This window comes from Tachysurus fulvidraco, chromosome 17 (assembly GCF_022655615.1).
Source record: "Tachysurus fulvidraco isolate hzauxx_2018 chromosome 17, HZAU_PFXX_2.0, whole genome shotgun sequence".
Taxonomy (NCBI): domain Eukaryota; kingdom Metazoa; phylum Chordata; class Actinopteri; order Siluriformes; family Bagridae; genus Tachysurus; species Tachysurus fulvidraco.
This window is the reverse complement of record NC_062534.1, coordinates 11,665,453-11,693,262: the sequence shown is the minus strand read 5'-3', so window position 1 is coordinate 11,693,262 and position 27,810 is coordinate 11,665,453. Positions and strand designations below refer to the sequence as shown.

At 36.7% G+C, this 27,810-nt stretch overlaps 1 protein-coding gene across 3 annotated transcripts; it reads left to right on the top strand.

The window, feature by feature from the left end:
• The first annotated feature begins 138 nt into the window (after positions 1–138).
• rnf145a (ring finger protein 145a) lies at positions 139–27,810 on the top strand. 3 transcript variants are annotated; one of them, XR_007138313.1, is made up of 12 exons: positions 139–306; positions 9,383–9,585; positions 13,968–14,076; positions 15,416–15,507; positions 15,971–16,206; positions 18,174–18,349; positions 18,531–18,671; positions 19,406–19,588; positions 20,837–20,984; positions 21,702–22,058; positions 26,334–26,744; positions 26,890–27,810. XR_007138313.1 is itself a non-coding variant. In XM_027135861.2 (11 exons), exons 2-11 carry the CDS (start codon positions 9,402–9,404, stop codon positions 26,628–26,630), a joined length of 1,923 nt encoding a protein of 640 aa, XP_026991662.1. In that variant the 5' UTR covers positions 139–306; positions 9,383–9,401; the 3' UTR covers positions 26,631–27,810. The 3 variants fall into 3 exon arrangements, 2 of the variants coding, with proteins under 2 accessions (XP_026991662.1, XP_047658476.1); XM_027135861.2 differs by having other exon boundaries at positions 26,334–27,810; XM_047802520.1 differs by lacking the exon at positions 139–306 and having other exon boundaries at positions 9,467–9,585; positions 13,957–14,076; positions 26,334–27,810.

The following is a 27,810-nucleotide window of genomic DNA, read 5'->3' as shown; positions in this document are numbered from 1 at the left end:
AATATAAACTTACATACACACGTCCCGTATTTTCTCTCTGTCGCTCGCTCTCCAGCGCCCCCTACCACCGTGTAATCCGCGTTCGCAGGAGTGCGCATGCTCAGTAGCGTCTCCAATTCCTCTACTCTTCTCTATAATGGCTGCGGGATGAAGCGAGCAGAGTCGAGGTCTTCATGTCTCTTCTATCTATGGATGTCGCTTTCCTGAGCCCGCTACACCATATATTGCCCTTCAAGCATGCCTGACATTCGACCGGAGAAACCTCGCGAATCGTAGTCTAGAGGAGTTGCGGTGGTTATTAGTTCTGTAAGTGGATTATTTTTTTCGGTTCTGCAAAAACGGTTGATTCAGCAGGGACTAGCAGTGCTCCCATGTTTGGCTTTGTTATACGACTGGGTTACTAGAGTTCATATGAGCATCTACACACAAGACGCGCTAGAACGTTAACACCAGTGTTGGTCTGAACGTTATTAGCGCATTGTTTTGCAGTTTTATAGGATTTTTATGATGCTGAGGTCGTACTTTGTATTACACACGTTTAAGTCTTTTTTTTTTTTTTTTTAGCATTTCGCTAGGTCTAAGATGTAAATGTCACTACAGAGAGTTGGTCTTTCTGACCTTTCTACACGCTACAGAATGCTTTTAGCCCATTGTACTATGGTTTGTTTTATTTATTTATTTTTTGTCAGGATTGCAGGCTGTTTATTTAAAAATACTGCAACAGGCGTATTCTGCTTCAGATTTCTATAGAATTGGACGGTTGAATTTTTAATGAGTGTGAGGTTACTAGAGTTCATTGGCATTTTCTGATTATGTAGCCCAAAGGCAACAGGTAAAGAGCAATAATACTCGGCGAAATCACTAGCAATAAAGCGCAATACAGTGTGGAATGAACACTAGCCACGTTGATTTGTGTTTATATGAACATGGCTGGACACATGATCACTGAAGGTGGTACCAGTTGCACTGTTAATCAAGACTCATCACGCATGTAGCATTGTTTACATTATAGCTACAGTGTTTGTGTAAGACTGGTCAACTATAAAGGCCACTGCTGGGGAGGTTAAGGTTTCACATCCCAGCAAAGATGCTTGACCATCTTTTATGATGTCTGTAATGTACACATGAAATGTAAGTGACTAAAAAACAAAGGAATGTAACTTTCATTGATTAATTTACTTGATGTCAGTAAAGCAGTCTATGCCTTGGTGGTGTGATATGGCCATGCACGCACAAAGCAGAGAAGCATCTCTGTTCAAATTGTGAAACCAATAATGATTTTATGCACAGTGACATTAAACACACTCTGTCTCATTATAAACTTGCTCCTGCTATCATGAGCCCATCTAAAAATCCAACAACTCTGACCATACATTCAAAATTGATTGCTAATCTAAAAAAAATTTAAAACAAGATTTCACAAAACACCTTTCAGAAGGTTTAATTGCTACAGGACAGGTTCTTAAAATTCAATCACTGTACTAAGTATAATATGGGGAAAAAAATGCTTAGTGTTAGTACTCTCATGATCTCGAGTAGTACATAAGTATAAGATCTGGGAGGAAACAAGGTATTTATTTTGTTAGTGGAGGTAGTTGGATTGGGAAATTTGTACTTTTATTTTAATTTTTATAATTTTTTTTATTACTGAGCTACGGTAGTACTTGTTTGTCTGAATGTGAATGTAAAATCACTAACACAAAATCATTTGTCATTATTCTAATATTAAATTGTAAAAAATAAATAAATAAAACAAAAAGGGGGAGATATTGAGTTTCTTTCACAATCCTGTTTGTAAATCAAGCAAAATGCATGTTTGGCTACAACTGACTTGGGGACCCATGTTACACTTACATCTATAAGGTATTTGCCAGCTTAGCATTGGTTGATAAATATCCATGATACTGTCGGATACTCTCAGCCCTCTATCAGCAAGGGTGCCACTGTAAATTTGATAAGCACGGGAACATGGCATGTTAACATGCATACCTAAGCCGATCTTGTTAGTCTAAATGGACTATTTTTAATTGATGATGGGTTGCTATTATATTGTGCTACCACACATGCACTTTCATAGGTTCAGTTAGGTAGGACTACCCTTTGGGGGATACAGGGTTTTTGTTATTCAATTTCAGATGGTGATCATGATCACTTATTTTTGGTGTCAGTATCGCATCCTGGCAGCACATTGGTAATATATTACATATATTGATTATAATGGATATACTAGTAGGCTTATTGTACAATGTTTAACTCCCAATTTGTCATTTATAGAATAAAAACTGTCAAGTTTATGAATTAGGCAATAAATATGCAAGTATTCATAGCTTTCAGTTCCAAATCTCTGTGAGTGGATGGCTTATTAGTATGATTAGGCAAATTTGCACTGAGCACTCGCAAGTTAAACATTCTAATATAATGGTCTGTTGGCTAACTTTCTAACAAATCTGGCTACTTGTTTGCACAATATAAGTCTAAGGGTGGCTAATTTTGATGTGCCCCTTTTCAGCCTAAGATCACATTTATGGCAAATTTTTTTTATATATCACTAAATAATATTCGGGCCATTTCCTGTCTTATTTTTTGATCTGTTTTCACAACCATATGATTCATAGGTGAATTGAGTTGGAAGTACTTTTTGTTTTCATTTTACATTTTATTACTATTGTTTTTTCATACTTTGAGCCTATTCACTGCTTTGTGAAGTGTTTGTATTACAAACGATGTAAAAGAAAATATGGTATGAAAAGCATTATTTTTTATTGGGGACAATCCCCAGGAAAGCTTTATTCTGCTGGTGCCTGTTAGATCATCTTCATATAGGGTAATGTTTGCAAAAGTCTACTTTAGCCAACTGTTTAGGAGATGCTTCACTGCTTGATGGCTTTCTAACACTTTTACATGCCATTCATATTTAAGTGTGTGGTATTTTTTAATTGGGTTAACTTTTTATCAGCGGGACCTATGACATTTGAGAGTGGCATATTTTGGTAGAGATTATCCACTAAAGAAAAGATGAAACTTGGGGATTGGGAATATCAAATCCTAAGGGACCATCTGCAGAACCAAAAAAGTGAGCAGCAAACAAGTCTAAGAGGAATTAGGCAGGTCCAAATGGCAAGAGACCACATAATAGGAGAACTGGGTCAGGATCAGGTACTGACATCTTATCAGACTGCAGTTGTGGATACATAGTTCAACAGGTGTCCTGAACGCAGGCGGACAGACGGATCACAAGGTTTTTATTAAGAGATTCGGCCAAAACCAAATTAAGAGGGTTACACATCCAATGAGTCAGGTGACTGGCAAGTGGATATAAACTAGATAATGTAAATAAGAGAATGATAAACAGTCATGGGCCATAAGAGTCATGAGAGTTAGCTAGTGGGTGGAAGTGGGCTCACTGCACAAGCAATTCTGCACTCTTTTTAGCAATTCTCCTGAATTTCTGGGTCTTCATCTACACCTGGGTTGGCAATAGGGCTGCACGATTTAGGGAAAATGTCATATTGCGATTATTGAGGTCAATATTGCGATTGCGATATAATAAACAAATGGTATCATGAGTCAATTTGCTTGGTTCTCAAGGAAAATGCACACACAGATTACTGATAATGCTGAAATTTGTATTTCTAAACTCAAACTAGCAACAACAACAAACAAATGCAAAACGTTTTCAAATTAAAATAAAATATAAAATAACACATTAATGCCGATTAATGGAAAGCCTAAGATCAAAACTGTAAGTGTACAGTATTTATATATATTAAATTAACAACTTAAATGCAAGTTATACATGGTATTACACACACCATTATTGATAATATTTGGAGCAATATTACATGCAATTATTAAACTTGATTCCCTTACATATACATTTGCTTTTAAGCCTAATTATTAATTTTGATTATGATGTGATTGTGACAGGGGAAGAAGTTTCAGGTTGGGGGTGCTGAGTTTTGTCTGTCACCACTTTTGAATAAGAAACAATATCAAGGCTATAAAACTTGTCAAAACTCTGCGAATCACAAAAGTATCAGTTAGAAGTTGAGAACACTCTTTTAACAGTGCATACACTCGAACTTGACTGCACATTACATTTTTTTACTTTATTGATACTGCTTTTAATCGTAATGCAAAGACCATTCATCAGCACATAAGCTGTCATGTACAATAAAAGCGCCTGCGCAGCGACAGGAAATATCATTTAACACAATAAGCCGCCTAGATGGTGGACTTGCACTCAGGGTTTTTTTTTTTGAGCGGCATGTGGACGAATTCTTTCTACGCACACACTATTTTATTTCTTGATAACAGTCCGCTGCTAACTACACCACACCGTTGCCATGAACAACAGAGCCTTGCCATGGACACACAGGATTTTAACCGTAGACACGGAGCGCACTATTTTCTTTAGCGGTAGCAATACAATTGTTCAGCAGTTTTGTGTTGCAGCCACAGGCGTATGAGACCTGTAACTTGAGCAACAGCGCGAAGCCGCAAACTCGTTCTGAATATTTTAAAGGTGTAACAGCTGATGAAAAAGCAGAGACAATTGTAGACGAAAATGAAGAGAGATTTTATCTTAGTGTTTATTTTATACAAAACATTTTCGTCTCGTCTTTTTTCGTCAACAATAATGCATGATAATTTAGTCTTAGTCAGCGTTTTTGGACAGTGGTGCAGTCTGGTCACCGTCTCGTCTTAGTCATGAAAATATAGGTTGTTGACAAACATGTTTCTTCTTGTCTCGTCTGACGAAATTAACACTATTAATTAACAGAGGTAGCATTTTTTCTGCCATCCGTTCAGTGTCCGTCTGCTCGGCATCCATCTTCACCCGTTCCACGCTGCACACCGGAAAAAGTCACGACATGACCATATGTGCCACACGTGCCACTGCCTAAACTGAATCTTTTTATTTTTATTTTTATTAGTGGACAGCTTTCAGAGAGAATGGGTTGTCATGTCCACACATGCATTAATTTACGTATTATTTAATAATCGCACGGTCTTGATATCACGATATGATTAATCGTGCAGCACAAGTTGGCAATATTTTAATGTTGTTATGTGACTTTTACCATATATATATATATATATATATATAATTGCAAAGCCCTTTCTGGCAAATTGAACAAAGACTTCAACATGTATACTTCATCATACGTGTACACTATGAATGTAAGATAATCCAATTTTATTTAATTTTATATAGGTTCACTTTAGTAGTCAAAAGATGTGTAGATAATTAGGCCAATATCCTGTTCATACAAAAAAACTGCTTGTGTAAACATGCTCAGTTTTTTTCACAGAACAAAAATAAATCTGATAAAGGTATCTTAGAAGCCTACAAGCAGAATAATGAATAATTTTATTAAAACAATGAAAGCAAGAGTGTGCAACAAAGGCTTCACATGGAGTTACATGGATCTTAGGCAAACATAAGAAAACATTCATGCTGATAATGTCTGAGTGCTGTGACTCTTGGTGGAAAACAAAATGATTAAATGGCAGAGAAGATTAGTCGAATTTGTTTGTACCACAGCCTTTGTGAGATACCTGGAATTTATTTGCTTATTTGTCTTCTATATGTGTTGCTTTGCAGAAACCTATAACTGTGCGTAATTAGAATAACAGTGCAAGATAGTATCGTGCAAGATAGTAAAAGATGTAAACAGCTGCAAAGGTCAAGCAACACAAATAAGTATAGACAACCCTCACTGAAGGAGAGTAGCAGGTCATTTACCACATTAACCACCGCTGTCTCCATGCTGGGATGAGGCTTATGCAGCTTCACATATTCTTTCTGATAGAATTTATGAGTGTTATTTTTGTGTAGATATAAGAAGTTCTCAGGCACGAACAGATTAATTGTAATAGAGGTTTTAGTTGCTTCATATCTTTGAACATACAGTATGTGTGGCTAATGGATCTGGTAAACAAGTTAATGATTTTGATACACAAATTAGCTTGGTTTCTTAAAGGGGCATATGAAACTGATAGGGATACATTTTCATCTACATGGTCAGTTATCAGAATGTCAAATTAATAGACACTACTTTAGCATTTTGATGGTGTTCATGGTGGTCTTATTCATAGCTAACTTTGATACAGTATAAGAATCTTAGATGATTTTTATACTATTAGGTCGGAGAAATATGTTGATCTTGCAGCACTAAAATTGTAGCAGAACCTTGATGATTGTCACCTAAGCATTCATTTTGAGGTGACAGACTGGCATCCTAGTTTAATTTAGTTAATGCTGTGATTTATATACCTTTTGTTAAATCAGCAGTGTGAACACTCATAGGTGAGTCTTATGACGTTTTTGTCAACCCTTGCTGAGTGTGTAATGGACCGTTCTCAGATGGTCTTATGGTGGATTATCAAAATAAATATATAACCCTCTCCAACAGTTAATGGTTTGTCTACAGAAACAATCAGATTTGCAATGCAATCTACAAATTCATAACGAAATTGTATATAATAGGTTGTGGGATTGTCTGGGTAAAGTTGTTTACGCTATGTTTAACGTTAGAATAAAGAATTTTAAATGCATCAAATTCATGTCCATGTTTTCATGCCCGGTGTATATAACTGTGTCCAGATGGACTAGATTAGTTTAATGCTAAATACTTATTTGGTTTAATCCACATATTAATTAAACACAGTACCTTTAAAGTCCTAGTCATTATTAGTTTAATTAACCATAAGTGCTTAAGATGTAAGAGATCTAATATTCGACAGTCCTTGATTCAGTTCAAAGCTGCTGAATTTGCAATTGATATTTTTGAGTCAAGGAGCATTTATTGTCATTTCAACCATATATAGCAGTTGCTCTACACTGTGAAATGAGACATTTCTCCAGGATCATGGTGCTTCATAAAACAAAGACAGAGCTAAGGACTTAAGTAAGTCAGTCATAGATACATAAAGTGCATCTGTGCAACCTGGTGCAAACAGTGCAAGACAAAAGACAAGAAGACAGTGCAGGACAAAATACAGTGCAAACAAACAATATAAGACATTAAACAAGACAATACGTGAAGGTGGTGCCAATTAGTGTACATATTCATATAGTGTATATTCTGTAGTGCATGTGCAGAAATACTGGAATGAACACTTAGTAGCAGCAGTTATATGAGGCATTGTAATGTATTGTGCAAAACAGCAGTCGACTGCCAGCATGTGCAAAGAGCAAAAACAGTGTGCAGACCCGCATGTAAACTGTTTGATATGGGTGGTGCTGTATACATGGATGTATATTGGAAAAGTGTGTGTTTGGTGTACTGTAGGTCAGTGCAGTCCATACTCTGTGTGTGTGTGTGTGTGTGTGTGTGGTGCTCAGTTCAGTTCAGTTTTTGAGTATTCTGATGGCTTGTGGAAAGAAACTGTTAAAGTCTTGTTGTGAGGGCCCGAATGCTTCAGCACCTTTTTCCATATGACTGTAGGGTGAAGTGTGTGTGTGGGGTCATCCACAATGCTGTTTGCTTTGCTGATGCAGCGTGTGGTGTAAATGTCTGTGTTGTGGGAAGGAGAGACTCCAGTGATCTCAGCTGTCCTCACTATCCGCGATCCAAGAAGGTGCAGTTCCCAAACCAGACAGATTTTATCTATATTATTATTAAATCAAAGATTAAAAATCAGTTGCTTCCAATCAGAGTTTAAACCAAAGAAGTTTTTAAGATGTATAAGATACTTTGAAGTATGAGAATTGGAGTAGGCAGATACAGTACAAGTCACAAAAATACAGTTTACAAAATTAGATTCAAGAATATGTACAAATTAGTCTTAACCTTATAGGGCAGCAGTTGGTAAACAAGTAAAAAGATTTGTTTACCGCCTAATTTCCAATGCAACACTTGATTGTCTGTATGGATGGACATTAAGGCCATATATTACTGTGCCTGAAGCACTAATATAGTTTTTGAACATATAGCTATAATTCCTTAAAAGACAGAAACCAAATAGAACAAATTGTATGGGATAATATGTCTTTGCCACAGCTACTTACCTCTGAAAGGCAGGTGAAAAATAGTGATCCAGGGTGTCAGACTATGTGGGAAGCCTGGTGTTCTTTCGTTACTTAATAGCCTAATGTTCCCTATCAGTCTTTCAAGTTGTGTATCACGGAGTAAAAGACATACATTCATACTAAGTACAGAGGTAACCAAAGAGAGTATAATGTTCTTGTGTGCCCTTAGGTAATATGACAACATCCATATAAATACTTATGCTCCCTATTATTACATCAAAAAGCAAGGCATTTAAAACAAACAAAAAAAAAACCTCACACTACATTTTGCCATATATACTGAACTGGCAAGAGAGCATAAAGATCCACAAATGACCGTTTTAAAGCAGTGTCTGATTGTGTGACAATGCAGTGTGCATTTTTGCATGCCTCAGAGAAATCTTGAAGTCATTTAGTTAAAATGTAAATGCCATGACTCCTTGGCCCATCTTTCCACAGTTCAAGACACTAAGGAGTGTATATGTTTACAATACTGGTATGGCTAAAGGTCCTTTATTTAAAACCCACCCTAAACAATCCAAAACTACTGTTTGGTTGAGACAGGGTGTCTCCACATTGTACTGTCTCCTGAACACTCCTGTTGTGTACTTTAACAGTTGTGTTTTTTGGGTATATTTTATGAGAAACTTTGCTCCAAACCAGCAGCTATGAAGTGCTTGCCTATGCACGATGCTCTGTATGGTTATTTTAATTTTCTTTTAGGGTGGAGAAATACACTACTGGACAAAAGTTTAAGACATGGGGGAAACATTACAAGTATGCGCATTTCGCCCCGGGTGCATCATAACCAGGTTGTAAGTACTGCTTTAAAATGCCAAAAGAAACAGGAACAAGAGACAAAAAATAGGCAATTTATTTAAAAAAAACTGCATTTAAACTCAAACAGGCTGTTCATCAGCTCATCAAAAGTTTAAGACCATAGCCTAAAAAAACAACAACAAAACTAAAAGTGTCTAAAAAGGTCTTAGTAGTAAGTAGCTCCGGTTCTTTGTTGATCACTTCAAATACTCGTTCCAGCATGCTTGATGTCACCCTTTCCAGGAGGCTGGTTCAAATTTTGCTCTATGTGGTGGTGATGGCTTCAAGGACGGCATCTACGGTCTGGAACTGATCCATTTTTCTAAACTTCCCTTGCCATCCATTCCCAAACATTTTCAATGGGGATTTAGATCAGGGGAATATGCTGGTAGCTAGAAAGGCTGTACTTATTTATTCTTACCTGTTTTCTGAATGTTGGTTTAATTTTTGGCAATAAAGGACTACAGTACATAATAAAATCTGTTGGACACTTTTGTTGTTACATGTGGTTGTTTGGTTAAAAAAAAAATTTTTTTTTTTGTTTAGAGGGAAATCAAGCTGTACAATGGCAGTGAAGGAACGTGTGGAGGCTGTGCTGAATGTGGGACTGCGGGTTCCCAGTATCATGCTGCTGGAGGTGCTATACCGTTGGGATGTGAGCTCCTTCTTCCAGAAGATCCAAAGGAGCAGTATGAGCAACAACCCCCTCTTCCAGTATAAGTACCTAGCCCTCTACCTCCACTATGTTGGTTAGTCCAGTTTCATAAATTTACAATACCTTATTTGAAATTATTTTTATGTAAACTATAGCATTGTCAATAAATCATATGCTTCTAAAATGCTTTAAACAGTATTTAAACAGACAGAAAGAGAGAGACTATCACAAACAACTATCTAGAATTGCTTGGCACCAGACAGATGTGAACTTATAGAATAGAGCATTCTCCAAAAGTCTCAAATTGTCCATTATTTTGCTGAATCATACAAACAACAACAAAAACAGTGTTTTAATGGCTAAAATTTACAGGCTTGTAATGAAATCAGACTCATATTACCAGTCTAATGAATGTGGCTGATTTTGCCAAAGGTCTGTGGATGATTGAGACAGCGATGACAGAACAGGAAATGAGGAGGGAAACTTAAATAGGATGGTGGGGTTCAAACTTTATATAAGGGGGTAATGCTTCAAATCAGGTCATGATATTATTTTTGGTGTGATCTGATCTGTTTTTGGCTTCCATCCTCCTTTTCTCTCCAGGCTTGTATGTATCTCCCGTTCCTTGTCTCTCTTCCTGTGTTATTCCCTCTTTCTCTGTATGTCTATCTCTCTTGTAGTTAGCGTTTTCAGCCTCATGTCCTGAAATTTAAAAATGTCCGCATTCACATGCTATCAACTGCTAAACACCTACATAGTTCACTTTAACAGACACTGGCCTCAGTTATCAATCTTGTATATGTGTGTCATTTACATTTAGTGACACCAATAAAAGTAATAAGAAAATTCCACAGAAAACTCAAAAACGATGACTAAACAATAAAACAGAGCTTTCTAATTTTGTGGTATTCTTGATCACTTCAGCAATAGGCACAGAACATCGCTTAATAATATAAAGAGTTGATTCTTTTTGTTTCAATTGAATGAGTAGATTTATTTTTTGAATCTTCAATCTTTTTTTGGTTTTAGATTGATTTCCTTGAAGTCATTAAAGCAAGGGTGTCCAATCTTATCCACAAAGGGCCGGTGTGGGTGCAGGTTTTCATACCAACCAAGCAGAAGCCACACCTGATTCCACCTCTTTAATCAGTTGTTCTTGGCTTTTAGTAGACTCTGGCTTCTGCTTGGTTGGAATGAAAACCTGCACCATACCAGCCCTTTGTGGATAAGATACGGCTGCATTAAAGTGTAACAAATGAATTCCCAAAGCTCTTCAAATTAGAATGTGTATTTGAAATAAATAAATTGTTCAAACAACACCATAATGCATTCATAAAATTGCATTAACAAATACCATTTAAAGTATAAAGTGAGTTTCAACTTTTAGTCACGTGTAAACATATTCATGAGCTTGTGGGAAAGACAAATGTTTTGCCAATCAAACCGGATTTTTGTGAATACCGCATTTCTTGTGAAAATACACATTCACAAAAACATTTATTTGTATACAGCTTGATTAATGAGGCCCTATGTGGATGTGCATAAATTACTGTGTGTGGCACTAAAGAGAATTTCCCCTTAATTGTATGAATCTCCTTGCCTTTCTGAATTGACCGTCATGGTGTTATTTATTTATTATCTTTATTTACTCTACACTTTGATTTCTTCACATTTAGCAAGCCCTTTTATAAGCAGTTTCTGCAATAAATTCAATGATCCCTAGAATAAGAGGTTGTCTTTCAGTATATACTATTTTGTATGCTTCAAGGTTTACACTTTTCTGATAAAGCACATGTGGTATTCTCCATAGAGCTATCTGTTTTAACAGGCACAAAACATTAAATGTAAGCCATAGTTTTTATTTAGCAATCTATAATATAAAATTCATTTTAATGTCAAGTCTTCAGTAAATTTGATCTCACAGAGTAAACCAGATGAATTCATTCAGCGTACAAATACCAGCCTCTAATATTGTGCATTATTTGCCTTTTAATTATGAGGGCAGACCAACAGGATATTTCTCATACCCTTCTACTAATTTTAATAAAAGTAGTGAAAGTGGTCCTTTCGCAAGCCATAAGCTGAAAACATTGATATAAAAGTGGATTATTAAGTTTATAAGAAATGACTGATAGTGATGGAATTGCATTTAAGGCTTGTACTATCAGTCTACCTTTGGCCAAAACCAATGGTACACTGATATTTAGACAAACCAGCTGTGCTACTTTGAAAGTCCTCTAATTTAGATTTGGTGTTTATCACATTTGATGGTGGTAGAATGAAATTACAGGCATAGAGGACAAATATAGAAACATTATAGAACATCTTTTGTGAGCAAATCCACTTGCAGTCACTGCTTCCTCTGCTTGTGTTTTAATATTAATGATCTCTTGTGCAGGCAGGTTGCTCATATTTCATGGTTCTTCTTTTGTACATTCAGTTTTCTTAAAGCTTTTATTTTGTGCGTTGTTTTTTTTTTTGCAGCAAAGTTTACCCTTTGTATTTTATTTTTATGCTATGTAGAGAAGAAAAAAATTGATGACAAATTATCAATAATTAACATTTTAATGATCATTTTGTCTAAATCAGGTTTCTTAGTCTGTTACACCCGTTTTTACCCTAATACATTATTGTTTAATTAGAGCATTTTGTCTGTAAGTCCGGTGTCCGTTCCATTTACTGACAAAATAAGTATATGTCTATGAGCTTGTCTATGTGCGCACGTGTGTGACAGATGAGGCCGGCATGGTAATGGAGTGATGAGATTCTAACCTTTTGTCTTAAAGTACTCGCATACTTGCTTTCATTCATGCACGCGTACGCATAGAGTGACAAATGGTTTCATATCTGCACATCTACACAGATTTACATGTGCACTCTATATACAGTGTCTTGCATAACAAAATTACCCAATGAAATTAATTACTTTATAAATGTTTGATTATGTACTTACGTATTAAATACTTAAAGGTAGGTTCTCCGATTTTTGAGAAATGCTTCAGAAAACTGAGTCGGGCCGAAAAATAAACGGAAAACAAAACGAACGTGTAGCCAATGGGCAGTAAGGGGTGGGTCTTGTCAATATGGGTGGAGAGAGTGTTGGGTGTGCATGTGTGACATTAGCAGAAAGCAGTTTTAACATTGACATGGAGGATAGAAAGCGAAGAAAGGCTTACGATAAGGCAAGAAGTAGGACCCGTGTTAATATAGGAGCAGCTTTCCAGCACTGCAGAGAAGTGAAGGAGCAGGAAGTTGGCCACATATTCACAGATTGGAGTTTCCTGAGTCAATAACTCTTGAGCTACACGCACTAAATTTTTATAATTAAGTTTTAATAAAATGTATTTACCTCATTATTTAAACTGGAAAGGAGATTGACAGGCAATATGTTTGCATACTGAATTAATTTGCTGAGTTGGGATTTTTTTTTATTTTACCTCCGTACGTAAAACAAACTATTAGTATTTCTTTTTTTTTACCTTCACACAGCATTCACACATCAGAAATATGTTACTTGAGTCAAGAATAATGTATTTTTGAAGTCTTCTGAGCTATACTTATCATGGCCTTAGGCATGTGTTTTTTCATCTCATAAGGAATGTTTGTTTATTTATTTATTTATTTATTCATTCATTTATTTATTTATATTTTTGTTAAATAATAATAAAGCCCTGTTTTGGGGAGTATGGCTGTTACACGTGCACATGGACTTTAACATACAGCTCATGTTGCTTCCTTGGTAGTTAAAATGCTCATCATTTCTTAATCTGCTAAATTTTGCCATATTGCAAATATATTTGTGTTTTGTCCATTGTGTAAAAAAAACAAAAAAACAAAACAAGCAGAGACAGTGATTGGATAGCAAAATCTTCAAAGCTTTCCCTGAGGCCAACAGGGAGTATTTATACTGCAGAAAGGTGTAGTATGCTGTGTTATCTGTTGATTAGCAAAAGACGTCAGCTGTAACAGATGTGGTGGTTGACTCGCGGTATGGCGAGTTTATTATGAAAAGGTTTCTCTAAATTAGGGACGAAGAACCTGGAGTTCTGTGTTCTGAACATGTTTATCAAAACAGAACAAAAATAATATACATTTTTACAAAAGATTTTTCTTTACTGACTTCTACTCTGACTAGTGAGTGCATTAGCTGACTAATCTATGTAACCTTTATACAGTCATGTGACAATTGATGAGACAATGATGAAGTGTTCAGTAGCATTGGTTTTTATTCTCTGATAAATGAAAACTTGAATCGAAAAACTGTACTTTTCTTTTTCTCATGATCCTATATATGTAGAAACTGTTAGTATCACAAAAATGTTTGTAAATGGGATACTGTGTGCAATTAAAATTCATAAACACTAGATTAGACAGGTTGTGATTAATTTGTACACTGTTGCTTGTTGGGGGGGGGGAGCTTGTACAGTATGTAGGGATTGTATGCTTACATAGTTTTCTAACACAGCTCTTTCTCAGGTTATATTCTTAGTCTGGTTTTGCTGACCCTGCCTCGTCAGCGTCTTGTTCAGCTCTACCTGTATGTCCTCACTGCACTATTGCTTTTCGCTGGACACCAGATTTCAAGGTAAGCTTCCGGAACATGCATTTTATACAATATATGTATGATAATTGTATATGATGACAATTCCAGGACAGCCATGGTGAGGGTTAACAGGTTTCTACTAAGATGTTTGAAATCAGCTGTGCTATCTTTATAAACTGCAGCTCATGTACTCCTGGATGAATGAAAATTTCCTAGCCTGCACAACTGGCTTGCATCACTCTGGTCAACAAGTTAGAGATGCGTACCGTCTAACCACAATAAGGGCTAATTATGCTCCCTTGACTCATCATTGTGGTTTGCACAGAACAATAGACCGATTACTTATTATAGCCCACAGTAAACAATATTCCTTAATACAAGCTGGTATACCCTTATAGTCTAATTGCTTTCCACATGGTTGTAACCATGAAATACACATTTTGTCCACAAGTGGCATGTAAATGGAAAGGAATTGTTGCTGCCATGCTTTATACTGCATTAAAGCACTGCAAAAAGTGCATTGGAGAGCTAGAAGTAAATATAGTAAAATTCAGTTTACATGCTGCCTGTGCAGAAGCATTCACATCCTTGAACCTTTCCACATTTTGTGCAGCATGAACTGAAATGGACTTCCGTAGTACTTGTCGTAAATCTGTATAAAATAGACCATAATGTATATATGTGATGGGGCACCAATTTAATTGTAAAATGAATGCAATGCTTTTTACATATGCAAGGCAAACACTGTACAAGGAATTACTGTGAATTTCAAAGATCAAGTTTAACCTTGAGCACAATGTACTGGAACAGAACCTGCCCTGAAAAAAATGGCTATAAAAGTGGATAAAACTCTTTGATCTGAGCATAAAGATTATCAATACATCATAGAGTGGGCTCAACAAAGCCTGTTCTGAATACCAGGAAATTCTAGTTAATAGGATTGTAGTGATCACAGACTTTTGTTTGTTTATTTTCATTTTTGCAATGTTTCTGCTAAACCAATTGTGACACAGCAATTACAGGCAAATTGTAACTAATCCCTCTGCTTCTGTTAAGTGAATTCTCAGAGCTAAACATAGCTTGGTGTAAATTTGTCTAAGACTGGAACGATGTTACTGTCTGTCAGAGAATCTGACTAAAAGCTTTAAGTAAGCTTTAGCTGACACTTTTATAAGAGAAGCTTGTGTAGTCTGAGAAATGTACTCAGCAGAAATGTCCTTGGTTTAGTCATATGATTAAAGAAGTGATGCTTGGTGTTGTTTTTGCTTATGAAGTTCATGTTTTCAGTTCCCGGAATAGCTGTCCAGCGATGTATGTTTTCTGTTTCATGGACTAAGTGTGTGTCCTATGGTTTTTTAATTAATTAATTTATTTATTTCAGGGACTATGTACGCGGTGAGCTGGAGTCTGGGTATGAGGGCCCACTCTACTTGGAGCCTCTGTCTATGAACCGGTTCACCACAGCCCTGATCTGTAAGTTGCTTTAAAAATCTTTTTGTTCTCTTCACATTGAGGTCTTGCTCGCACATCCTGAATCTTAGTGTGCATTCCATGATAAGCTCGCTGTTTCAAACCTCATGTTTTTTTTTTGTTTTTTTTTTTTAACCAATGTTAAGCTGAAGATTTAACTGGTATCAGCTAAACTCATTCTCTGTTCCTTGTACTAAAAACTTCCCAGTTTTATGTTTTTAAATGGTGTTTCTAGCTTTCAACACTTTTCTCTGTCTCTCTCTCCATTGTGCCATCAGTAGTCATCTTAAGGTTTTTGATGCCTAATTTTCTAATTCCACTTAATTAATCTCTATATAGTGAGGCTACATATTATGCATCTCAATAGACCAACAACCATATGATCATTGTTATTGGTGTATGTAATGACAGTTTGGTGACTTCATCATTCATTCCTTTGCTCTTTCTGAATGTTGCATTTGTGCAGGCCAGCTGGTCGTGTGTACTCTGTGCTCATGCGTCATGCAGACCAAGCGGATCTGGCTCTTTTCAGCCCATCTACTCCCCCTTGTGGCCAGATTGTGTCTCGTACCTCTGGAGACCATTGTGTTTGTTAACCGCTTCGCCATGATTTTCACTGGACTCGAGGTCATCTACTTCCTAGCCTCTAACCTTCTCGTGCCCTTCAATCTTGCCAAGACTGCATACAGGGAACTGGCTCAGGTCAGTGAGCACATTTACACTCATAACCTAACAGGACATCAGAAAACCTCCAGTCACTGCACAATAAGTCTCATGTATAAAATTTAGTCAAAAATTTTACCTTTTATCTAAGCAATATTGACAAACAATATTTAACACGTAAAAACGCCATATCGTCTCATTGAACCATTTCAATCAGACCTGCATAACACTGAAGATATGCATATGTACAGTGAGGAAAAAAAATATTTGATCCCCTGCATGATTTTGTATGTTTTCCCACTGACAAAAAAATTATTAATCTATCATTTTAAAGGTAGGTTAATGTTAACAGTGAGAGACATAATAACAAAAAAGAAGGAATCCAGAAAAACGCATTTCAAAAGTTATAAATCGATTTGCATTTTGCATGAGTGAAATAAGTATGTGTGTGTGTGTGTGTGTGTGTGTGTGTGTATATATAATATATGTATATGTATATATGTGTGTGTATGTGTATATAATATATGTATATATTATATTATATATACACACACACTGGAGTCTGGGTGGAGTCATGTATGTATGTATGTATATATATAGTATAATAAGTTCAATCAACTAGATTTCTGGCTCCTAGTCTCAGCTTGTTACCTGTATAAAGGACACCTGTCCACAGAAGCAATCAATTAATCAGATTCCAAACTTTCCACCGTGGCCAAGACCAAAGAGCTGTCCAGGTATGTCAGGGACAGGATTGTAGACCTGCAAAAGGCTGGAATGGGCTACAAGACCATCATCAAACAGCTTGGAAGAGGAAAGTAGGAAGAAACACAAAATAAAAATAACACACAATCTCCCTCGGTCTGGGGCTCCATAAAAGTTCTCACCTCGTGGAGATTTAATGATCATGAGAACGGTAAGGAATCAGCCCAGAACTACATAGAAGGATTTTGTCAGTGATTTCACACCAGCTAGGACTATAGTTACCAAGAAAGCTATTGGTAACACATTAATGAAATGACTGAAATGCTGCAGCACCCACAAGGTCCCTCTGCTCAAGAAAGCACATGTAAAGGCCTGTCCGAAATTTGTCAATGAACATTTAAAAGATTCAGAAGAGAACTGGGTGAAGGTTTTGTTGTCCGATAAGGTGAAAATCAAGCTCTCTGGCATCAACTCTCCTTTCCATGTTCGGAGGAGGAGGAATGCTGCCTAATACCCCAAGAACACCATGGAGGTGGAAACATTATGCTTTGGGGGTGTTTTTCCTCAGCCAGGGCATTGAAAATAGGTTGTGGATGGGTATTCCACCATTCCACAAAGACCCAAATCACAGGCCAAGGCAACAAATTAGTAGCTCAAAAAGAAGCACAATAAGGTCCTGGAGTGGCCTAGCTAGTCTCCAGACCTGAATCCCATAGAAAATATGTGGAGGGAGCTGAAGGTTCGAGTTGCCAAACGTCAGCCTCGAAATCTTAAAAGGATCTGCAAAGAGGAGTGGGACAAAATCCCTCCTGAGATGTGTGCAAAACTTTCACTTTGATTGAAAACAAGAGTTTTGCCATCAAGTACTAAGTACTAAGTCATAATTTACAAAGGGGTCAAATACTTTGAACTCATTGAAATGCAAATAAATGTAGAATGTTTTTGAAATGCGTTTTTCTGGATTTTCTATTGTTGTCACTGTTAAAATAAACCACACATTAAAATTCTAGACTAATCATTTCTTTGATTTCACAATTAGTAAGGGAGAAACTAGTGCTACATATTCTGTGGTATTTTTATTCAGGGAAGCCATGAATATGACAAATGGTTTATAAATTAACGTTATAAAACAATTCTCAGCTTGCACTTACATGTAGCATTAATTTAGGAAAACAATTGTTAACCATATAATATTGACTACTTTATTAGTAATATAGAAAAATTAATTGTTAATTCATTGATTATCAAAAAAAGCAATAATGACTGCCCATAATATATGTAGGCTTTTCTTTGTGTTCCAGGTTGTGGAGGTGTATGGGCTTCTGGCCCTTGGCATGTCCCTGTGGAATCAGCTTGTTCTGCCTGTGCTGTTTATGTGCTTCTGGCTAGTTCTGTTTGCTCTGCAGATTTACACCTATTTCAGCACCCGAGACCAGCCCACTTCCAGGGAAAGGTTGCTTTTCCTTTTTCTCACCAGGTAAATGGTAGTCACAAAGCAATTGTCATTCAAAATGTTTCAATGTTTGTGGATACATCTTATAAAAAATATACACCAGTTTCATTCTCCCAATGTTTAGTTAAATTTTAAGCTGATAAATTTTAGAGGCAGAATGACTTCAATCTTTGTTAAGGCATGTTTTTGTCTTTGTGTTTTATAGTATTGCAGAATGCTGTAGTACTCCATACTCTCTGCTGGGGCTGGTGTTCACGGTGTCATTTGTAGCTTTGGGTGTGCTCACTCTCTGCAAGTTCTATCTGCAGGGCTACAGGGCTTTCATGAATGATAACACAATGCACAGGTATTATGTTTTTTTTTAAATCATTCTTGTCTCAGACCCCTCAGCATCAGGATATCCTCCCAGTCCTGTCAGCATCATTTAAAGAAGCCTAACTAATGCTGGACTAATACAATTAGATTCTAACTGAATCTCATTTTATATTCTGTTAACAATATACAGTCACAGTTTTACAGAAATCCAGATGTACGGTTATATTTTCCTATAAGTGTATATAATACAAAACATGCAATATAGAATAGAATAACAAATTAAATTAAATCATCAGTGGCTTATCGGTGTAGTTTAGAGTTCTACTACTACTACTACTACTAATAATAATAATAATAATAATAATGATGTGACTTTCAGTACATCAGTAAAACATCTCTGCTTCACCGATACATTAATCACTAATCTCCAAAACCAATATTAAATGGAAAACGTTATTAAGCATACACCTGTATGGCACAATACAAATTACGGAGTGGAACATTTTTGACACCTGTAAACATTTAGGGCCCATATTGAATATGATAAGTTAATATAAATTACAAGAAATAATTTGAACTATTTCGATTGTAATTAAAATCATTTTTAAACCTTCATAAATATACCAACGAAGCATACATAATAGCACATCACTTGAAAGGAAAAATGGGGTTAGCAAACACACACATTTGCATGCACTGTACAGAGAATACACCAAAGACCTATACACCTCAATATCAGTTTTTTTTTCATTCTTTCTCTGTTAGGGGAATGACTGAGGGAATCACGCTGTTGATTCTTGCAGTTCAGACGGGTCTAATTGAGCTCCAGGTCATCCATCGAGCCTTCCTACTCAGTATCATTCTCTTCATTGTGGTTGCTTCCATTTTGCAGTCTATGCTGGAGATTGCTGACCCCATAGTGCTAGCACTAGGAGCATCCAGAGACAAGTAAGCTGTTTCTCGCATAATGCATCAAAAAGTAGTTGTACAGTCATGTGAAAAAAATAGGACACCAAATTAAATATTCAGATCTTTATTAAGAAATGTCAACATGCCAATTTCTGATCTTGTTTTTTTTTTTTTTTTTTGTATTCTGTATTTTAACTGAGAAAAAGTTAGGACGCCCTGTGCCCTAAAAGGTAGTGTTTCCCCCTTTGACTTAAATAACCTCAAAGAGACATTTCTTGTAGCCATCTTCTAGTTTCTGACATCACCAGGAAGAAAGTTTCTCCTACTTCTAAATGCAGAATTCAGGTTTAAATCACCACACTGCATCACAGTGAAAATTAAATCTTGGCTTTGATTTGGCCGATCCAGTATTCTCAGAGTGCTTGGTGGTTTAAGGTTTAGTTCCACTTCGGCGTCAGTTTATTGACAGATGGTCTCATGTTCCTCAAGCACCTTCTGATACAATGTAGAATTCATAGTGGATTCTATTCATAGTGGGTTTTTTTTGACAGCAAAAGTTTCCTCCTTGCACACCTTCCATGATAAAGTTGTGCAGGTGTGTGTGTATGTGTATGTGTGTGTGTATATATATATTATAGAACACTGATTATGTTCTTATTTATCCATTTCTATGTTGATTTGGAATTTGATCTTGTTGGAAGCTCTGTGTAAATCTGGACCTTTTGGCAGTGGTAACCAGTAACTCACCCTCCCTAATTTTAAGTCTGTTCTCACATTATAATGTCCTAGCCAATTTAAAATTTGGCCAAGATGCACATTTTCATTTTTGGCCTGCTTTTGAAACACACTTTACTTAACAACTTAGAATAGGCGTGTTGTGCAAACAAATTTGTATTGATTTCAGTGGCATATCATGGTAACATACATTTAATACGTAGTCAGTGTTATTAATTAAGCTAGAATTTGTAGTTCATTGTGTATGTATATGATGTAGATTTCGATCCAGCTTTGCTATTATATCATCTACAAATTATAAAGGGTTCCATGTTATGTAGTGTTCTTTCCATTCAGCAGTGCCACTTCTCCAGCAGAGTAAATAAATTTTTCTATACCAAGAGTACACCCTGAGAGCATCCGCTTTGCAAGGTTGTGAGATTACATCTGCACTTCAAGTTTGATGCAGCAACTTGTCATCTATTTTTGTTAATCCCCTGCCTGTCTGTCACTCGCCATGCAATACTTGCTCTGTCTAGTTTTTTTTAACATTAAATCAAACATTTTTTGCAGGAGCTTGTGGAAGCACTTCCGAGCAGTCAGCTTGTGCCTGTTTCTACTCGTATTCCCAGCTTACATGTCCTACATGATTTGCCAGTTCTTCCACATGGATTTCTGGCTTCTCATCATCATCTCCTCCAGCATCCTTACATCATTACAGGTAGACATATTGTATCTATTCTTATACACACATTAACAGGTATTTGTTGTGTGCGACAGCTTGAGGTTTATTTGTGTGTCCTCACTGAGTGGGGGAGACATTATGTTTTTGGTTTGTCCATCTGTCTGAGATTATCATTAGCTTGAAATGTCAGGAGAAAGTGTTTTAAATATTTTGTGGACTTTAACTGATAAATAAATTACAAACAATATTAAAGACTCATGATTCTCATTCACATGATATCTCAAGAATTAGTGGTTAAATGTTTGTAGGAATTATATGGAGTTATCATCACCCCGCCCCCAAAATAAGCGAAATCAAAAATTTGCACAACATGGACATGTGACATATCAAAACACTCAGCAAAATGAGGGGAACTGCCTCACAGGTATTCGGATCACGTCACATGCTCATGTCCGCTCGCCTCCAAAAGTATTGGCACACTAGCGATCCAGTAGCTTTCACAATCTTTCTGTCCACTCATCTCCAAAAAGCACCGGCCTTTTGCGAATACTTGCACCGTCAAAGCCAACATCAAAGTTTGTCGCAACGAACTTTACAAATCTAGGCCAAATGTAGTTTTCAGTAGCTTTCTTTACATTTGTTTAAGTTTAAACACACAATTCTGGCTTAAATTTTTCAGAATTATTTGAGAGTGCGCAATTTATAAATTTTTATTTTCTTTCTAATTCTGTCTTCACCTCTGTATACACCAAGGTGTTGGGTACATTGCTGATCTATGTGCTGTTCATGGTGGAGGAGCTGCGCAAAGTGCCAATGGAGAACATGGACGATGTGATCTACTGCGTAAATGGCACCTACCGGATGCTGGAGTTTGTGGTGGCACTGTGTGTAGTGGCGTACGGTGTTTGTGAGACAGTCTTTGGAGAATGGACTGTGATGGGATCCACCATTGTCCTTGTACACTCTTATTACAATGTGTGGCTGCGGGCACAGCTGGGTTGGCAGAGCTTTTTACTCCGCCGTGACGCCGTCAACAAGATCAAGAGCCTGCCTACTGCCACTGAACAGCAGCTGCAGCAACACAATGACATCTGTTCTATCTGCTATCAGGTATGAGTGTAAATGAAATTATATCATTAGTCAATTATATTTGAAACAAAATATATTTTGGGTTTCTGATGTTACAGCAAAGGATAATTAAATTGGTTTAGAAACAGCTGAAATAGAAATATAGGAAATCGAATGAAGGGAAGCATCAAAGCATTTTCTCTTCTACTGAATATTGCCATGAAATCTTATGTTGGTTTCTACAGTGTAGTGCAGTGTAGTGCACAATCAAAAATTTTATGTTAAATTACTCTACAGATGTTTGCTTCATCCCAATTACAAGCAATATAAACAGCATATATGGTTAATATTTGCCCTTTAACTTTATTACATCACATTTTTTAATTAAAATGTTACTCATTTTTTGTTGTTTTTTAATAAAATGTAATAAAAAAAAAAGAAAATCAAATTTTATCAAGTTATGATTATGAAAAATCAACAAATTTACAAGGAAGCAAAGTTTTTCAAAACTATTGATGTTTATGAATGTGTCCCACAGACCCGAACACCATACAAGGGTTATGCCGTTACTGTACAGTAAAGTGTCCAAAATTCCAAACTCGGGTAAAATTATCGTAAATTTGTTTAAAAAACCCCACAAAACATGAAATGTCCCCATCTGCTGGCCAAAAATAAGATTGGAGGAGTGCAGGTTAAAATGTTACAAGTTTACTTGAAACCTGCTTAGATAATATCTACAACAATTTTCAGAAGTAAAATAATAAATACAAAAGCCATGTTGGCATACTTTTTTCCCACAGTTCGATTGACAAAACTGAGCACTTTCATCAATGAGTCATGTGTCATGCATTATATAGACCTGATGCAATCTTAAGCACTATTCGGACTAGTTTTATGTGGGGACGTGGAGTAATGCAATTTTACCTCAGGACGTCTGTAATATTAATTAGCCAATTCGCACGGGACAAGACATCTCAGTAAAACTAGCAGAAGTGGGAGGGGTAACTTGCTTTATGCACCACAGTTACCTCCTTGTCGTCATGTGCGTATGACATTGCTTCCTGTTACCTGTTATCACGTGCGCAAACAGACAACATGGCGCCTCCATGCTTGAAAAACGCGCCAAAAACTACTTTTAAACAGGAAATGACGGAATTTTACTGTACATATTTACAGCGGGTCATTTCGGACGGGATTAGTATTACCTGAGGTAATTTTTCCGGACCTTTTTACAGAAGGTAAAAGTCACCATAATCTTTACTGACATTGTCCGTAATGATTACCGAGATGGCACATTCGGACGGGACTAAAATCACCGAGAAGCTCTGGTAATAATTACTTTACCCCCACGTCCCCACGTAGAACTAATCCCGTCCGAATAGTGCTTTAGAAATAGAAAACTCAGAAATTTGAAAATTTTTGCTGTCTAGTATATTTTCATTTACGTTTACAGCATTTGGCAGACGCCCTTATCCAGAGCGACATACATAAGTGCTTAAATCTCTAGCATTGAATACATTAATGCTGGCTAAGTTACATACTTAAGATACCGTGAGTTTAAAACATTTGTTTAAAGTTACAATGAAAAAGTATCAGTTTTTTTCTTTTTTCTTTTAAATGCAAGTTTTTTTAAGTGCTAGTTGAAGTGTTCTAGTTGAAGTGCTACAGTTGAGAAATGTGACAACGAAGGTGTAGGGGAATGCATACTCTGAGATGTAAGTGCAGTCGGGCTGAAGTGAAGGTCCTTACGAGAACCTTCAATTTAAATGGGTAAGCCCTGCCCACAATTCACACCTTAAGGGATGCTGAAACTACGCCTGATTAATCAGCTGAGAGAACAACAAAGACCAACACTATAAAATCAGCAATGGTATAGAATATAACAAAATTCAAATCACACTACTCTAGAACAAAGTGAGTTAAGCAGATAGTATACAAAAGTCAGGAACCTACTTTACCAGAAGACAATATAAGAATTGATATAGACAATAAGAATACTGACTCAGTTTTTCAGCTTTAATATGAGAAACTTTTGAATTAAACATCCAAATTGGGTGAATGGTGTTTATTACCTCATTTTTACATGTGGACCAAAATTACCTGGATAATATGACATCAAGAGAGCTGTCAATACTGTAAAGCCAGCCATCATTAGGCTGTGAAATCCAAACAAACCTGCCAGGTTTTTGGTGAGGGATTAAATTATTAAATAGAAAGAATGACCTATTGAGCTGTAATCACTCAATTTTCAGTGGTGTTTGGGTATATGTAGGTAGTCCCACTGGGTGCCTTTCAAGACCAGATACTATATAAGATAAAGATAGGCCCACAAATATTTGTATAGTGTCATGAAATATCTGTCATGATTTGGGCTATGCATGCCCCCACATTGGATCTGAAATGAAACAACTAAGATGCATTTGAGGGGACTTTAATGTTTAATAAGAGAGGCTAACAAAAATATCCTATGAAACATTTAGAAATTGCAACCATTTAAATACAGAGTTACCCCATTTAAGAGGCTCAAATGTAATTGGACAAATTAACATAACCATAAATAAAATGTTTATTTTTAATACTTTGTTGAGAATCCTTTGGAGCCAATGACTGCTTGGAGTCTTGAACCCTGGGTTTCCTCTTTTGTGATGCTTTGCCAGGCCTTTAGTGCAGCTGCGGTTTACAGTTGTTGCTTGTTTGTGCGGTTTTGTGTCTTAAGCAAATGGAATGCCTGCTTGATTAGGTTGAGATCTGATGATTGACATGGCCATTGCAGAATATTCCACTTCTTTGCCTTAAAAAACTCCTGCAGTGTGTTTTGGATTATCGTTTATCTGTACTGTGAAGAGACTTCCAATCAACTTTGCAGCATTTGGCTGAATCTAAGCAGAAAATATATCCCTATACACTTTAGAATTCATCCGGCTGCTTCTGTCTTCCGTCACATCAACAACACTAGTGACCCAGTGCCATTGGAAGCCATGTATGCCTATGCCATCATACTGCCCCCACCATGTTGTGTGTTGTGCTTAGGATCATGAGCTGTTTCAAGCCATCTCCATACTTTTTTTTTTTTTAGTTTCATCTGTCAAAAGAATGATGTTCTAGTACTGAGCTGGCTTCTTTGGATGTTTTTTGGCAAAGTCTAATCTGGTCTTTCTATTGTAGAGGCTGATGAATAGGTTGCACCTTGTGGTGAACCCGTTGTATTTGCTCTCATGAAGTCCTCTCTTTATGGTAGACTTTGATAGTGATACACCTACTTCCTGCAGAGTGTTCTTCACTTCAGTGGGTGTTGTGAAGCGTTTTTTCTTCACCATGAAAAGGATCCTATGGTCATCCGCTACTGATGTCTTTCGTGGACGTCCAGAATGTACCAAACTGTTGATTTGGCCACTGCTATCTTTCTGAAAGATTTCTTCTGTTTCTTCATCCTAATGATGACAGCAACAGTTGAAAGAAATGCCACAATCAATTCCTTTTATCTGCTCAATTGATGATAGATTAACAAGGGAACAGCGAATGAAATAGCGTTTGTGGCCATTGTCCAATTACTTTTGGTCCCCTGTAAAAGAGGCAGCTACATATTAAGGAGCTGTAATTCCAAAACCTGTCCAGTGTTGATGTAAATTACAGCAGAGTCTGCACGTTAAGCCCATTTTAATTATATAACTGTATGTTAAATGTTTTTATAAACAGCTGATATAACAAAACTTGACAGTATCCGCCATCTGGAAATGCTCACGTTGTTTTGTGGTTAAATTAATTGCAAAATTAGAGAATTCAGTGAAATTAAGAAAAGCTTTTTGCTGTGCTCTTTTTTATTTGTCAAAAGTAATGTTTTTGACCAAAAATGTTTTATTCTACTTTTTCTTATTTTTTTAATAGAGCGATTCATGTAAATCTGTCATTGTTGTCATAGTTACAATAATTATAAGCGTTGTCTCATGAGGTAATTGCTGTCGTAGTTGCGCTTGTTAAAACAGTGGTGATTATTGCTTTGTGTCAAAGAAAAGAAAATACAAAAATAGAGTGGAATGTAATTGATTGCATCTATCACTAGACGCCATTCTTCAAAATAACTGTAGGACACACAAAAAAAAAATATTACTTTCACAGAAAAAAGCACTACAGTTCTTCATGTTAACAAAGGTTAATATAAAAAAGTGTAGCATCTATCAGTTACAATTATGTTGTTTTTTGTTTTTGTTTTTTTTACTTTGTATCCCCTGTATGTGTTTGCCATGATTTTTGTGTTTTATACTGCTTTTTACTAAGGGAATAATAATCTATTATTTCTACATTCTATTTTTCCTTTAGGACATGACTTCAGCTGTCATTACACCATGTAATCACTTCTTCCATGCCAACTGTTTAAAGAAGTGGCTGTATGTGCAGGAGGCCTGCCCTCTGTGCCATAGCCAGCTAAAAAGCTCAGCACAGCGGGAAGCAGGTATGGATGTGCCACCACAACCTGATGCCACCATCCAGGAGGCTCAGCCAAAAGCACCCGTGCCTGCCTCGACCTCAGCTGAGGTGCAAAGTGTTGCGAAAGTGGAAGCGGAGATCAACACTTCTGCTGCCTCTAAGCTTCCTCTGGCCTCCTCTACAGGCTAATAACTGGTCTTGCCAGGCTCTCAGACCAGAAATGAGCCACACTCCTCTGATGTCATACTCATACTCAGTAAATGCTGGCCAAAGGAGGAAGAATATTTCTGAATATGGGATTTGGTGGGTAGCAGTGTTTTTCTTGCGGTACCTGTAGGACCTTTGTGTCCAACAGACATCCTTACAATCAAACACTCCATATTATGTATTTTGTACTTATCTGTAAACCTGTTGCTGCTTTTATAACTTCCATTTTTGTTAATTGCAGTGGCGTTTTGCTAATAGGAATGCCTGAAAAGCTTGCAAACCTGCACCAGGTCCTTGTCAATCCAAGGTCTAGAGGACTACAAACAGAATCTAGACCTTACCATCCTGAATGTGACCTTTAGTGCACTGGTGCGCTATATGCACCCAGTACATATTCACTAGCACGCCTTTAGTATTCACAAAGATAAGTAGCTATGCGTTTTTTTGTTCTGAGATATATACATACATATATATGCCACTGCATTTGCACTAATGTAAAACAAAAGCAATGCTCCAAAGTTGTCTTGTCAGGTACCAAATATTTTGGTGTATATGCGCATTGGAACAAGTTTTAGGTATGAAACACAGTGTAAATGTCTTTGTAAAACTGTTTTGATATGCAGAAGTATGTGCAGACGTTTGTGTTAAGCAGCACCAGGATGTGTGAAGTGGCTACGGCTTGCATGAGCACTTTAATGACCATGTGTGGTCAAAGTGAGAAAAGCTAAAGGCCATGGATATGAACTGGTGGCAGAAGATGACCAAACTCCCTTTCATCAGTATTATTTGGCATTTATTGCATTTGTGAGCATGAATACATTTAACAATGTATGAGCAAACTCAGCAATGCCACTTTTATTTATTAGGCTGAAACTTGACTAATTTTTACAAAAGGACATTTGGCTTGGAGGGAAAGGAATTTTTACTTTTATTGAAGAGGGATTTTTTAAAAGAATGTTTCAGACATATTTTGCCACTATAACTGAGAATGAATAGCCTGATCCTTACATCATTCTGATTCTGTTCTCTATGTTGCTATTTTACTACATGAATATGTGAACTGATGTCCTGAGCAAGCTGACTGCTGTTTGGACTGCAACTGAGCTCAGTAAAATATGCCTGAGGTTTGACAATGAATGTGCGAATAAATCAAAACCTACCA

Excerpts from the sequence above, each read along its gene's own strand:
- rnf145a (XM_027135861.2), top strand. The coding sequence starts at position 9,402 with ATGGCAGTGAAGGAACGTGTGGAGGCTGTGCTGAATGTGGGACTGCGG. Across the intron at positions 18,672-19,405 it reads AATGATAACACAATGCACAG|GGGAATGACTGAGGGAATCA; the intron begins GTATTATGTTTT and ends TTTCTCTGTTAG. Across the intron at positions 20,985-21,701 it reads GCATCCTTACATCATTACAG|GTGTTGGGTACATTGCTGAT; the intron begins GTAGACATATTG and ends GTATACACCAAG.